The following is a 15,553-nucleotide window of genomic DNA, read 5'->3' as shown; positions in this document are numbered from 1 at the left end:
GCCCCTACTACTCCCTCCCCCCACAAATGGGCTCTTCCAGATTTCTTCTTCAGAGCCGGAGGGGACCTCAGTGGCCTCAAATCCGACTTCACTTTATAGATGTGGAAACTTAGGCCCAGGGTGGGGAAATGGCTTGCCCAAAGTCAATGAATCGTAAGCAAAAAAAGTGGTGTTCTGTGACTCCAATGGTCTTTCCATCATGCCACAAATGGAGAATGAGTCCCACTGCCTGGGGCTGGAGGGGGTTGGGGGTTGAGAATTAGGGGAGAGGGTAGAGAAGCAGGAAATAGGGAAAGAAGTATGGGCAGCCTCAAGGTTTTCCCAGTATTCCCCAGCCCCATTTCCTGCTCTTCAGACACTCCCTTCAGAGGGGAAAGGACTCTCCCCATCCCCAACGTGGAGAAACATTTAACAAACATTCTTCAGGGGTCCCATGTGGAATCAGACCCTTGGGTCCCCGGATCCCCAGGCCCTGAGCCTGGCAGAAGCATATAGGAGAAAAGCCAAGTGGGGCCTGTCAGGAGCCCATCGGCCAAGACCAGGAGGCAGAGCAGATGCAGATTCTGCCGGCACAGGCATCTCTCCTCCAGGGAGGGAGGGGTAGGAAGGAGGAGGAGGCGGCCCTGGGAAAGCTGCAGGACTATCTCATTTCCTCTTGCACCACCAGGGGACGCTAAAAGCTTAGGGAAAACCACAGGTCTGCAGTGAATCACTCAGAGCTCGTTAAGGGGCTGGATGGGCTTCACAGTGCTACACATCTGAGTCTTTTCTCCCACAATTCAAGGCAATCCATCCTACGCCACTAATGCTAGTACAAGGACTATGAGGTTATCGGCACAGGACCTTCCAGGAGGAAACACCTTCTCCCAACACAGGCCGACACCCCTCTGCACCTTGTACGTGGAGGACGCCCAGAGCCCCGAGAAAGCAGTGGCTTGCCCCCACCCCCACACCCCCCAGGAGCCAGCTTGGGTCAGAAGCAGGCCTCAAACCCAAGTTTCCCTGGCTTGGCTACCCGTTTTTCTAACTGCCTTTTAATGAGCATAATAAGACATTCATATAGCACAACCATGACATTTACATAGAGAACACTTTGAAATTTGCAAAACTCTTTACATATATTACCTTGTTTAATCCTTAGGAAAATCCCAGTAGGTGGTTACTAGGGTATAATTATCCCCATCTTACCAACAGGTGAGAGAAAGGAAGTGATTTGCCCAGGGTCACGCACCTAATAAGTACAGGAGGATCTGAACCCAGATCTTCGGGACTCCGTGTCCAAAGTGACCATTGTGCTGGGCTAACACTTTACAAGCACCTGCTTGTATAAGGCTTCCTATTCGGTATTGTAGGCCATAGCCCCCCGGCCCACAGGAGCTCACAATCTCTCATTCTCACCCCATCCTCCCCAAGGTCCAGGATTCTCTTTTCCCCCTCCCCCCTGCCCCCATTGGCCAGCCTTACCTGTCAGGCCAAGTAGCAGCAAGACTCCAATTCCCGGGCCCAGCACAGATGGCCACAGCATCTTCTGGGCCAGGCAAGGTTTGGGCTAGGCCAGGATCCACACCTCTACCAGCTACCCTGGACTGAGAAAGAAGAAGGGAAACTAGCAGCCTCAGGAGACTGAATATCCCCATCAAATTTCCCCTCCCCAACACAAACACAAACACACACACACACACACACACACCCACACACACACACACACCCATCACCACCCGACACATGTTCCAACAACCTATAAACTGCAACCTTCTCCAAAGCCAGGAATCCCAACCTTTCACTCCCAAGCCCCCGTTCCCCCACTGCCAACACCCAGCCTAGGAAATGCACTGATGGCTCCAGGCCCCAGAAACCCCCATAAGCCAGAAGATATGAGCTCCTTGAGGGCAGGGACCATCTTGTTCTTTATCTCTGCTGCCTTGTACACAAGATCTAGAAGGGCCCTAGTAAGCATTTAATAAATATGCATTGAATGAAATGGACAGGATTTTCCTCAGGGACATCCCAGTGGAAACGGGGATGATGATGATGACGATGATGGTGATGACAATGACGATGATGATGATGGTGACGATGAGGATGATGACGACAACAATAGCTTTTATAGCATGTTGTAGGGTGCTTTAAGGTTTGCAAAGAGGTTTACGTAGGTTATCTCACATGCTCCTCACAACAACCTGCCAGGGGATATTACTGGCCCCATTTGATAGATAAGGAAACTGAGGCAGAGAAGAATTAAGAGACGTGTTCAGGGTCACACAGGTAGTGAGTGTCCAGGGGAGGACTAGGGCTCATGCCGTCCTGACTCCAGGCCTGGCACTCTACCCCCCGGGTCACCTGGCTGCCGATCAGCACCCCCTCCCCCGGGGCTCCACACACCATCCCTGGGACTTCCCTGACCGCTGTTCTCCCCATACGTTGCATCCCAACCCTCAGCCCCCCAGGGGCCTCCTCCTCCAAGGCAGAGCTTCCTGGCTCTAGGCAGAGAAGGGCCCAGGGAGCTTGGCTTGGTGAGGCTGGTCTGACTAAGCAGCAGAGGTCCAAATCAGGCTGGGAAAGGGCCGGCTCCCAGAGGAGCTGGCCTGCAAGGCAGGTTGGAGCCAACGGGCTGAGGCTCTGCCTGGGCTGTCCAGGAGATCAAAGTCCTTGTGCCTACATGCAATAGAGGGCTGGTCTCACAATCAAGAAGACCCGGGTTCGAGTACTGCCTCTGCCATATGCTGGCTGTGTGACCCTGGGAAAGTCATCTGACTGGCATCAGGAAGACCCCGAGTTCAAATGCTGACTCAGGTACCCGCTCACCTGGACAAGCCCCTCGGCATCAGTTTGCTCAACCACAGAACAAGGATGATAATAGCACCTACCTCACAGTTTTGTGACTAAATATACAAAGCATAAACGTAGGCTCTTATTAGCATTAATCTTAAAGTTCCCCAAGCAACTGTCAATCACTCTGTGCCTCACCTTTCTCATCTGTAAAATGAAAGGGCTGGCTCTCATGTCCCTTCCAGCTCCCCCAGAAATTGTTATTATCTTAAGGTCAAACACGGTACGCTGGTGTACGGACTTCCTCACTGGAAGTGTACTTCATACACCCATGGAATCATAGGTCCAAAAAGGAAAGTTAAATGTCAGTGATCCCAGACTGAACTCTGGGGGAAAGCACTCCAGTTTTTAGGCAGGTAGCTCCTCACCTTAAGCCACCCCACCCCTGGGAACTCTGCAGCATGAGTCCCTGGATCCCCAGGCCCTGAGCCTGGCAAAGGCATACAGGAGAAAAGCCAAGTGGGGCCTGTCAGGAGCCAGAGCAGATGCAGGATTCTGACAGTGCAGGCATCTCTCCTCCAGGGAGAGAGGGGTAGGAGGGAGGAGGAGGCCGAGCCTTGGCACCTTCTGCTGGGGAGGCAGGCAGCCTGGATGTTGCTGGCACGCTCCCCAGGAGCCATCACTCTCCGCCTCCTCCTGTTGCCGTCTCTAGTGACACAGGAGGGCCCAGGTAAAGCAGGCCTCATTTGATGCAGCCTGGCTTGGATGGAGACCCACTTTCAATGCGCCAGCTCAACGACAGGGTAAGGGAGGGGGCAGAGGCACTGCAGTGAAGAGGGCTTTCCCTACAGAATGCACTCCACATGAGCGAACACAGGAAGTGGGGCTGAGAGCAAGTGCAGGGCTGGGATGGGGGATAGGGGCAAACAGAGCAAGGGTCTGCCCCCCATCCACCTCCCCAACCTGTTTGTCTCTCCAGCCAACCCTCCAACATCCCCAGTCCAGAAACATTTCCTTCTAGAATATCAGAGAAAAAAGGGCAGAGGGTAGGCAGAGCAAGAGGGCGAGAGAGCAAGACAGCGAGAGAGCAAGAGAGACAGAGACAGAGAGAGAGAAGAGAAAGAAGGGAGAGAAAGGAGAGGGAGAGAGGGAGGAATAAGAGGAAGGAGAAAGGGAGGAAGACAGAGGAGAGAACAAGGAGGGAAGGAGAGATGGAGACCAAAAGACAGAGACAGAGAGAGGGGGTGGAAGGAAAGAGTGAGAGAAAAGAAGAACTAGAAAAAGAAGAGAAGGGAGGGAAGGAGAGGAGGAAGGAGGAAAGGAGGGAAATAGAAAGAGGGAGGGAGAGAAGAGGGAGAAAGAGACAAAAAGAAACAGAAATGGGGCAGACAGAGAGAGGGGGTGGAGGGAAAGAAACAGAAGCAGAAAGACAGAAAGGAAAAGAGAGGGAGAAAGAGAGACAAAGGCAGAGTTTATAATGAGCTTACTATATGGATTATACTTCAAATTTGGGAAGAGAGGAGGAGAGAGAAGCCATGGATTCAGGGTCAGAGCACCTCCATATCTGCCACTCACCCCACAGATGTGTGACTTTGGGCAAGTCACTACCCGACTCTGGGCTAAAGTTTCCACATCGGTAAAATGAATAGGTTGTACCTCCTGACAGAGAGATGACTGACTCCATATGAGAGAGAAAATAAATACTTGTGAACTGAAAATGTTTTTTTCAATTTAAAAATTTCTAAATTATTTTTTATACAAGGGGATTGGACTAGATGATTTCTAAAGCCACTTCCAATTCTAAATGAGGTCATCGGGAATCCCTACCCCCAACCTACTGGCCATAAGAACTGGCCATCCAGCCTCTGCTCAAAGAGCCCCCAGTGAAAGAGGACCCCACCCCTCTCACCCCTCTGGGAGCAGCCTGTTCCTTTCTTGTGCAGCATTAGATCATTACGAAGCTGTACCCAAAGCCTAAAATCGACATCTCAGAAACTTCACACAATACAGTCGGACCCTCTTCCTCAGGACAGACAGCCCATCAGTTTCTTGAATATGGCTTTCTTGTCTCCCTTGTATCTTCCCTTCTCCGGTTACTTGAAATGATTCTCATGTGGCACACCTGAACATTATCTTGGCCAAGCTCAGCTGTTTCCTCCATGCTTTCAAAGTCTGCCCTGAAATGTGGTGGCCGGAAATGAACAGTCTCCTAAAGATGGAGCCTTCCCAGAGGACTCTGTATTTGACCTGGAGGTAATAGGGAGCCACTGAAGTTTATTGAGTAGTGGGTGGCATGGTCTGACCTGTGCTTTACAAAGATCTCTGGCAGCTGAGAATACAGATTGGAGTTGGGGAAGCACTGCAGGTAAGGAGATGAATCACAAGGCTACTGCGATGGTCCACTGATTTTCCTCCTCAAATCTTCCTTGAGCATGTGGCCACATGTGGCCTCAAGGGCACTGGTTCCCCAGCCCGAGCTAGAGAAAAATGCGTCCATCTCTCCTCTGTCCACCTCATGTCCTACTCTTGCAGCAGATTAAGCTTCCACTCCCAACCTCACCCATTAGAGAGTAGATGGTAAGCTCATCAAGGACAGCACCCATGTCCTTTTCATCTTAGCATCTCCAGTGCCAATATAGCAATTTGTACATTTGCAGGGAAGGGAGACCTGGGATTTTATGGTAACTCCCAGTGAGAAAACACCTTCTTTTGGTGCAGATCAGCAACTGCTTTTGCCTCTGACCCCTACTAGACATGTGACCTTGGATACGCCTCTTAACTTCCCCAGGCCTGGGTTTCCTCAACCAAAAAGTTGGGCTCATGGTCTGTGAAGTCTCTTACAGGCCTCCATCTCTTCTTAGAGAGACGCCTAGTGCACTGAGAAGTTAAATGACTTATCTAGGGTCACACAGCCAATCTGTCAGAGGTGGAACTCAAACCCAAGTCTTCCTAGCTCCAAGGCCACCTCTCTATACACTATGCCATGCTATTGCTTATAGTTAATTCTTAATAACTTTGCTGAATTGCATATAGTTTCTTCCCCAGCAGACTCTAAAGGGCTTGGGCCAGAGGATAGGAGAAGAGAGTCCCAAAGGCTCCAGGGCTAGCATTTTCCAGGTGGGGTAGCAGACTTGGGAGAGACCTAAAAGAGGGAGCTTTATAGTAATCTCCTTTATAGGCCTGAGATTTAAAATGTTCAGGTGAACTGTGAATGATTCAACAAAGAAAAGACTAGAAAAGATTACCTCCCAGTCAGGTCATAAACAAAGACAGATATCACTCACTCACACACACACACACACACACACACACCCCTAGACACTAGGCATCCAGAACACAAGTAGATTCTTACAAGGCATAAAAATTTAATAACAAGACTAGTTTTCTGACAGACAGGGGGACTATGTGTGGAGACAACTCATTTGAACATATGAGTTTTGTTATATTTGTTATCAAAACAGACTCATTATTTTATAATCCTACCCTCTCACACAGACCACAGACCAATACAATTACAACAATAAAACAAACATCTGTTGAGTCTCCATGCTTTGTTATAGTAAAATGTTTTGTGTTTGTTAAGTTCATTATAAAAAAGATTTTAAAACAATTTTTTAAAGAATCCACTGTGTTGGTGCTACACAAAGAACATTGTGTCTCCCCTCGGGAAGCTTTCATTCTAGAAGAACTCTAATGATGATAGTTGACAGTTCCACAGAACTTTAGATGACACAGATGATCTCCTTGGAGCCTGACAAGAAGCCTGGAAAATGGGAGGTTATTATCTTCGTTTTAGAGATGAGTAGCCTGAGGGGAGGGAGGGTAAGCTGACTTGCCAGAAGTCATATGCACAAATAACTAAAATGTGAGTTAAATTGGCATTAAGTCCAAAGGAAAGCTCATCCTGAAGTGAGAGGCTAGGTTCAGAGGGCCTAGGTTCAAATCCAGCCTTTATTATTTAGTCACCTATGTGACCTTGGGCGAATGAATCACTTAACTTCCTCAGGGCCTGTTTCCTCAATTCCAAAATAAGGGAATCATGAAGCCAATTTTAAAAAGGTGAGGGGTGGGAGGAGGGATCCTTTCTAGGTGGGACTATCATTGAAGGCTTCAGAGAGTGGTGGTAACCGATCAGGACCTTCAAGAGTAACAATCCACCATCACAGAATGTCAAGGCTGGAAGAGACTTTAGAGGTGATCCAATCCAACTCCCTGATTTTATATTTGAAGACACTGAGGCTCTGAGTGGTAAAGGGATTTGCCCAAGGCCACACAGTTAGGTGGTGACAAGTGACAAGGCTGGCAACAGAATCCAGGTCTCCTAACTTTAAGTAGAGTGTTCTTTCCACGACACAACCAGGTAACGAAACCCCACAATGGACACACACACACACCAGCAGCAGCTTCTGGGAGAGGCTTAGGGGTGGAGGAAGGAGAAGGAAGGAAAAGCCTCCAGTTCCCCTCCAAAGCTATCCAACGGAGCTGGATGGAAAGGAAGCTACCTATTTCCCCTGCTTTAATGACATCCGGCTCTCCTCCAGAAGGGAAATAATAAAAGAATATTAAAAGCCACTTCCCTGAAACCTGGTCAAGAATTGGTTGTGACAGATAAATGGGATCACAGACCAGCCATTCTGAGACTAGATTAGTTTCAGTGAATCTGAGCGCTGTCATTAGCTGATCCCAGAACCTTGCCTCCAGAGGGTTCTAGGTTCCATCTGGTTTGACCTGAACCTCCAGGCTAAGGGCTGAGGACAGAAACCATCCCCTCCCCTCCCCCACCAACACCACCACATCCCCCCCAAGGGGCTCAGAGATAGGGAGGGGAAATCTTTTCTCAAGGTGACACAGCAAATTAAGGATAAAGTTGGGAAGAGAATACAGCTTCCTAGCCCCAAGCCCTGAGCTGTATGCTGTGTTTGGGTGATAAATCCTAGGAGGTAGGTGCTGTCCACATTTTACAGATGAAGAAACTGAGGTAGACAGAGATTAAGTGACTTGCCTAGGGTCATACAGCTAGTAAGCGTCAGAGGCTGGATTTGAATTCAGGTCTATCCTAACTCCACGACCAGCTCTCAAACCACTGCACCCACCTAGCTGCTGATGCCATGGATTTGAGTGCTAGTCTCAGTCCCCCAGAGCAGGGATGAAATGACAACAGGCAGGAACTGCTCTTGTTCTAAGTGGGAATATACCTTTTCTAATGAAAACAAATCCCTAGGGACTGGTGCCAATCAACAGAGATCAATACTGATAAGCACCCATCAATACTAATCATGCAGGCATGGGAGCCTGAGTGGCTGAGTCAACTGGAATCAACTTAGGAGTCTGAGGGGCCAGCTCGCTGTCCAGGTGTCCAAGGCCGGAAAGGCCTAATCTCTAGTCCACTTCCTCCCGGGACACCTCCTGTTCAAAAGCCGGATGCTGCAGAACCATTCAAGCCAGGGGACTCTCCTCCATTCATGACTGTTTCCTTGTCTGACACCACATCCTGCCTGACAAGGGACCACCACAGGGTGGAGGAAAAGCTGCTGTTTCCTCTAGGATTCCCTCCCAGGCATCCCTAGTCCCACTCCGGGGTTAATCAAGGAACAATCTCGATTATGTATTAACAGGCTGAGTCTCAAACAATACCTTTTGGTTCTTCCCCCTTTCTTCAAGCTTCTCTCACCCTCAATCCAATCACCAATCCAAGCCCCCTCTTGCTCTATAATGCCTTTCACACCCACCACTTAGATCCAGAGGAGCAGTGTGGTGTAGGGGAAAGAAAGGCAGACTTGGGATAACAAGGGACATGGGGGAAATCTTGTCCCTACAACTTACTAGTTCTGTGATTAGTGACAGCCTCTCTCAGCCACACTTTCCTCAGATATAAGATAGAAACAACATCTACTGTCTCTTATGTCTAAGGATTGTTGTAAAGATCAAAAGATGATAGACAGACAGATAGACAGAGACAGGGATAATTTATTAAGTACTTACTAGGTGCCAGGCATTGTGCATTAAGATCAGGGGTTCTTAACCTGGGGGGTCTGTGAATTTTTCAATATTTTGATTAATTTTATTTCAACAAAATTGGTTTCCTTTATAATCCTATGTAATTTATGCATTTTATTTTTTTGAGATTTTTTATTTTTAGTTTACAACACTCAGTTCTACACAATTTTGAGTTCCAGGTTTTCTTCCCCCTCTTCCCTCCCTCCCTCCCCAAGACAGCATGGAATCCGATATATCTTCTACGTATAACACACTAGTCAAGTTGCAAAGAAGAATTATGACCAATGGAATGAATCATCAGAAAGAGGAAACAGAACCAAAAAAAACCCCAAAAACAAAAAAGAAAAAAAAAGGGGGGGGGGGGAATGGTGAGAATTTATGCATTTTAAAGGAGCATTCTGAAAAGGGATCCATAGTTTCACCAAATGACCAAAGGGGGGTCTTTGACACAAAAAAGGTTAAGAACCCCTGATATAGATAATGCAGAAAATCAAATTTCAAACCTTAAAGTGCTTCATAAATGTCAGGTATTATTATTGTTATTATTAAGCAATAGGCCCTAGACCTGGGGTTTCATTAGTATAGGTAACCCTCGGATGAAAAAACTCCCTTCCTCAATACAGATGAGCACCTTCTCTGCCACCTGTGACCTTAGGGCTGCTCAGGGTTAACTGAAAAGTTAAGTGATTTACCAATATAGCCAGCATGTAGCAGAGGCAGGTCTTGAACCCAGATCTTCTTGACTCTAAAACTGCTTGTCTATCCACTTATACCATGCTGCCTCTGTATTATCATCATCCATCCATCCACCCACCTATCCACCCGTCCATCCACTCATCTCTCTACCTATCCATCCATTTATCCATCCAACTATCTATCTATCCATCCATCTATCCATCCATCCCCACAATCACCACCCCAGCAGAAGCCCTCATCATCTCAGCCTGTTTTACTCCTCACTGTTCTCCACACCCCCAGGTTCTCCTTCACTCTGAGTCATCCTACACATGCTGTCAGATTAATCTTCCTAGTAACATACAGTTCTGTTTTCCAAGTGCCCCTTTTTATGGATGACATTTTGCTTTCTGCATCAAGCCCCAGGGCACTACAGGGCCTCATCCCTGACATCCTTGGTTACTCAGAAGAGATCTGGCCTGCCATTTCACACTGGAAAAAAACAAGTGAATGAAGAATGCATGTTGTTTAGAAATACGACTTACAGTTAGACAGGAAACCCATTGAACTGGGCCATCGGGATATGTATCTTGGATGGACATAGCACAGAGAAAGTGATCTAGGCCCAGAATTGAACAGGAAGAGGAGAAAAGGACTGCATTTAGAAAACTAGGCAGAATTTTCAGAAATTCCAAGGTGCTTCTTAATACAAAACCGTATCTTTAAAAAAACCAAAAACTAAAAATATAAAACACCAATATTCACCTGGTGATATTACATAGCTATAAATCATGGTATAACAGAATCTTAGAAGAATCAATAATACGGCTAACCTAAAGGTCCCTGGAAAGAAGCCTGGTTGGTATAAGTAGTTCATAGCATGCTGCTGACAATGACATGTAAACCATACGTAAAAGAGATGATGGAGGTCATGGGACACTAGAGAAAGATCTGGATATGTAGTAGAAGAGAGGGATCATAAAGGAACAGCCAGAATGGCCCAAAGTGATAACTAAGCTACCAAGAAGTAACAGGGCAACGTGGGGCACCCAGTCTCTTGACAGACCTACCTAGCTTAGCTACTATGCCTTACGGTTCATCCAGAGTGGTCATTCTAGCCAGATTACTGTGAGATGAAGAAGAGGTATGGGAGGTGGGGGAGAGAAGAGCGAAGGGAAATAGGCAGTGAGAAAGGGCTTGCTTGGAAAAGCTGTGCCTGCCACCTTAGGGGGATGTTCTATGTCCAACAAAAAAATGGAAAATGACTAATATTTCTACCCAAGGGATAGGCCCAGATCTTCCCATCCTCTGTCTCTGCCACAGCATTATCTAAAAACTGGTTGGTGGATGGATTGATCAACTGATAGAAAGTCCAGGTTCATGCCCCATTTTAGCTAGAGAAGTCCTCACACTAAATGTAATCCCACTAATTTGCTATATGGCCCTAAGGAAGAAATGCCTTTTCTCTGGGCCTCGATGACCGTATCTGTAATACCAAGAGGTTGGACAAGGTTATCTGTAAGGGCTAGTCTAGCCTATAGGGCTTTCTAGCTACAGGCTAGAAGTCTATGGGTTCTATGAACTTGCAATCGCCCACGCCTTTGAAAGCTAGATCCAACCTCCCTCCCTCCCCCCACAGAAGGGGAAATGAGAGGGGGAAGTGTCAAGAATTACTAGGGCAGAGGACAGGGATGGGAGCAAGGGAGGGAAGGGAGGAAAGGGAGCAAGCCCTTATTAATAAGCCCTTGCCACGTGCCAGTGCTTTATAAATGTTGCCTCATTTGACGGAGAGTGGGCCGACCATTCTATGACAGTCTATTGGAAACCCCCACTGACTTGACCTCAGCTGTGTTGGCCAGCAATGCCCTTTCGGTTAGTTCAGGTCTTCCAGGGGTTCAAAGCCCATGTGGAGCCAGAACTGCCCGGTGATTAGAAACATCAAGTCAGAGATAATGAGAATGGAATCCTCTAAGCCCCTGGCCCTCCTCCTCAGGACAGGAAGGCTCCCCAACTTAATCCCACATCGCCCCAGTCACCCTGTTCCTTCCAGCACTTCCCCTCCTGACCCCTCCCTACTAGAATACAGCTAGTTCCACAGAACTGAAATTAGTACTCTATTGGTCTGAAAATAGGCCATGCTTTTTTTTCCCCCAAATACGGCTTATATAAAACCCAAGTGCAGCCTATATTTGGTGTGATTTTTCAATGTGTGCTTATATGTATTTTTTTCTTTCAAAGGAGTCTCATTTTAGAGGTGCAGTATATATCCTGGGGTGTCCCAAGCTTGGGCAAACAGAATACAAATTATGCTTCTTATTGGGTATGCTCTCCATGGCCAAATGCATGGCCTTTCTCCTCCATTTAAGTGGTATCTGAGAGCCAGGGTTCTGCTTCCTCTGACAAATTAGAGCTTCTGAAAAAAGAGCCATGTGTGACTCCCACAGAGCCAGGCTTCCCACAGCTGCTGAAATCCGGGAACTGTAGGAACTTTCTCTCCTCTAAGCATTTTCCTTCCATTCTCACCCACCAGTGTCCCCCTCCACTTCCCAGCCTCTCATCTGGCCACCATAGGCTGGTATCAATAATGTGACTTGTAGGTCGGTCCCAGAGAACTCTCATAGGACAGCTAGGGTGGCACTGTGTATAGAGCACTGGGCCTGAAGTCACGAAGACCTGGGTTCAGATCTGGCCTCAGACACTTATTAGCTGTGTGACTCTGGGCAAGTCACTTAACTCTGTTTGCCTCAGTTTTCTCATCTGTAAAATGAGCAGGAGAAGAAAATGGCAAAACCACTCCAATCTTTGCCAAGAAAACTCCAAATGGGGTCACAAAGAGTTCGATACCACTGAACAACAAAAGGGAACTCTCAGGTTGCGGTAGGGCTGTCACGAAGGCAGGGATTAGGGTTGTTCACTTGGGTGCTAGGGGACTTGCGGAGAAGAAGATATAAAGGAAAACTTCCAGACAATTATAGATAGGGGTGTGCTGGAGCCAGCTCACACCAGCTCAGAGCCAATTGCTAAATTTTCAGCATTAAGTACTTAAACCTCAGGTATCAGCAAATGCTACAAATCAGGGCCTAATTGGTTTTTTTTTTCCATGTCTATCAGTGGTGGGGAAACTTCAGCCTTGGGGCTACGTGTGGCCTTCTAGGTCCTTGGATTTGGCCTTCTGGCTGAGTCCAAGTTTTACAGAACAAATCATTTTATTAAGGGGATTTGTCCTTCGAAGTTTGGATTCAGTCAAAGGGCTGCACTTGAGGACCTAGGAGGCCACATGTGGCCTCGAGGCCACAAGTTCCCTACCCCAGGTCTAGATTTAATAGAGAGATGGAGAAAATGTTAGCAATACAGATTAAACTTAAAAGGCTATCATGAGTACATCTCCCTGCCTGCCCCCCTCCCCCAGAAAACTAGTTATTAAACATTTTACCAACACACCCCTGGGGACAGATTTCCTAAAATGGAATGGGAAACAGTGGGTTCTGCCTCTCTGGAGGTCTTCACAATAAGTTACTAAGTAGGGTGAAGAGAGCACTATTGTTTGGCTACCCACTGAACGAGATGGCCTCTGAGATCTTTTCAACCAGGAGGCTTTGTGATTCCTTGAGAAGGTTGGTGAGGCTTATTATACTATTATACTATTTCAGTGATTGACGATCACTTCCGACTCCAGGGTCTTGGGGATCAAGAGTTTTGTGCAGCAAGGAAGAGACAAACTTCCCAAGAAAACAGGTTTTTGAACAGGAAGGGCCTTTACAGATCTTTGTGCAGTGTCCCATCAGACAAAAACCTCTGAAGAGCATAAATCGTCTATTCTCCCTTCTTCCTCCTCCTTACTCCAACCCCCTGCCCATAAGGTCCCCCAGTGTGGAGATGCATCTCCTTGAGGGCATGGAACTGGAAGAGACCATAGAGCATAGAATGTTTGAACAAAGACATAAAAACCTTGCCCTGGAAGAGACACATGGAATGTTAAAACATAGCATGTCAGAGCTGGAAGAAACCTCAGAGATCATCAAAGCCAATGCCCTTATATTACAGAAAAGGAAACCGAGGCCAGAGAGGTTAATTAACTTCCCTACAGTCAGACAACTAATACATAGGAGGTCTGGGATTATGGAAGAGGTGACATTAATGATCAAGAAAGTTAAATTTTAGGACTGTGTGATGTTATACACAAAACAGCTGAGGCCGGTAGGTTATGCAGCATATAAAGTTTTTATGCTGCATATAAAGTTCTGGAGCTGGAGTCAGGAGGGGCTGAGTTCAAATCCTTCCTCAGACACTTACTAGTTGTTTAACCATGGGCTAGTTACTTAACCCCTCTTTGCCTCGGTTTCCTCATCTGCATAATGGAATAATGACAGCATCTATCTCACAGACTGGTTGTAAGGATCAAATGAGCTGACAATAATAACTTGCCTTGAAAACCTATGCAAATAACAATAATAATAATAAAACAAAATAGCCTCTTAATTGCCAGGTCAGGATCAAGGACTGTTTCCATTTCTTAGGGGAATTCCATTCTGAGGGTTCTGGTGTTAGTCCCACTGGGATCTCCCGGGGAAACCACAATTGTTGCCTGTCTTCTCCAGAGATGAATCAGCTCCGGCCCTTGGGTTTCCAGGGCTGCTTTCAAGCTCTGGGATCCCACCTAATAAAATAAATCCATTCTCTCTTCCCCAAATGCTTTCTGGGTGAGTCAGGCTAGAAGCATTATCTTCCCCAAAGGCAATAAAAAGACCAGGGTGGAGCCAGGATTTTCCCAGCATCTTCAGCAGGCTTCCTTTCTCAGAACCCTCCTTAATCCTTGGAATAGCCAAGCTGGGTAGAGAGGAGGGAGAGATGGTAGCTCAGTCCACCCACTTCCTTCTAACACACATCTATAAGCAGTCCTCAATTACCCACACCCGAATGATGCAGACCAGCATTACAGAGGAAACACAAAAGTGGGAAATGTCAAGGCCAGAGCTAGCTGGCTCTGGGATGGATTAGATCACTTTTGCTGCAGAAGCTGATCTACCTCCCCAATCATGTTTTGATGAAAGACTGAGAAATGAGTTTGCATTTCTTTTAATACATAGCGACTGCCATGCTGCACAGGAGGGAGAGTTCTACAAGGGGCCTAATTCATACTCAGATAATGGAGATTTGACTTACTGGATGCAGATGTATATGAGGCAGGTTTTACATGTATCATGTGCAGGGGGTTGATCCAGGGAGTTCCCCCCATCAATTTTATGGGCTAACCCGCTGAGCCCTGTGTGTGTTTTTTTTTATTGTATATTCCTGTTGAGAATATGGTGGCCTCCTTTGGCATCTCCACGGTGGGGGGGGGGGGGTGGAGATTTCACTGATGGGGGCTGCTTTCAAGGTGCACTGGTAGGCTTGAGTTCCTGTGAGAGGAACCAGTATTTTTTTCCTCTTTATCCCCTTTTATCCGAAGAGATCCTGAGTACAGCCAGTGGGAGGGAGAGAAGGACAGATTTCTCCACCCCTAAGATCCTTTCAGTAGAGCCATGTGGTAAGGGCAAATACGTTCATACACATCATTCATATGGAGGAACAAGGAGCCTGGATTTTGTACTCTATTATAATGAATTGTTAGGTGTGGGTCCAATGGTAAGGGAGAAGCTAAGCCTTCAGTAGTATCGAAAAGCTGAATATCTGCCTCTGAAGGACTCTGGAGGTGGGGCCACTGGGATCACCTGGGGGAACCACCCATATAAGATAAAAGAAGGACTCACAATAATAAACAACTTTAGCATAGCTACAGGATATAAAATAAAACCACGTAAATCATCAGCATTTCTATACATTACTAACAAAGCCCAATAGCAAGAGATAGAAAGAGAAGTTTCATTTAAAGTTACAGTAGACACTACAAAATATTTGGGATTCTATCTGCCAAGACAAACACAGGGCCTATGTGAACATAACTGTAAAACACTTTTCACACAAATAAAGCCGGATCTAAATAATTGGAAAAACAACAGTTGTTCGTGGGTAAGCTGAGCTAATATAATAAAATGACAATTCCACCTGTGTTAATTTACTTGTTCAGTGCTATACCAATCAAATTACCAAAAAATTATTTTATAAAGCTACA

The 15,553-nt window shown here is 46.7% G+C and overlaps 1 protein-coding gene across 1 annotated transcript in view; it reads right to left on the bottom strand.

Moving 5' to 3' along the window:
* CD276 (CD276 molecule) overlaps positions 1–15,553 on the bottom strand; it is a 42,991-nt gene that overhangs the window by 15,456 nt on the left and 11,982 nt on the right. The window contains exon 2 of the mRNA XM_036736966.1: positions 1,465–1,586. Coding sequence (XP_036592861.1) covers positions 1,465–1,525 — 61 coding nt within the window. The 5' untranslated portion in view covers positions 1,526–1,586. The remainder of the gene's footprint in view (positions 1–1,464; positions 1,587–15,553) is intronic.

This window comes from Trichosurus vulpecula, chromosome 8 (genome assembly GCF_011100635.1).
Source record: "Trichosurus vulpecula isolate mTriVul1 chromosome 8, mTriVul1.pri, whole genome shotgun sequence".
Taxonomy (NCBI): Eukaryota; Metazoa; Chordata; class Mammalia; order Diprotodontia; family Phalangeridae; genus Trichosurus; species Trichosurus vulpecula.
This window is presented reverse-complemented; position numbering and strand designations above follow the sequence as displayed.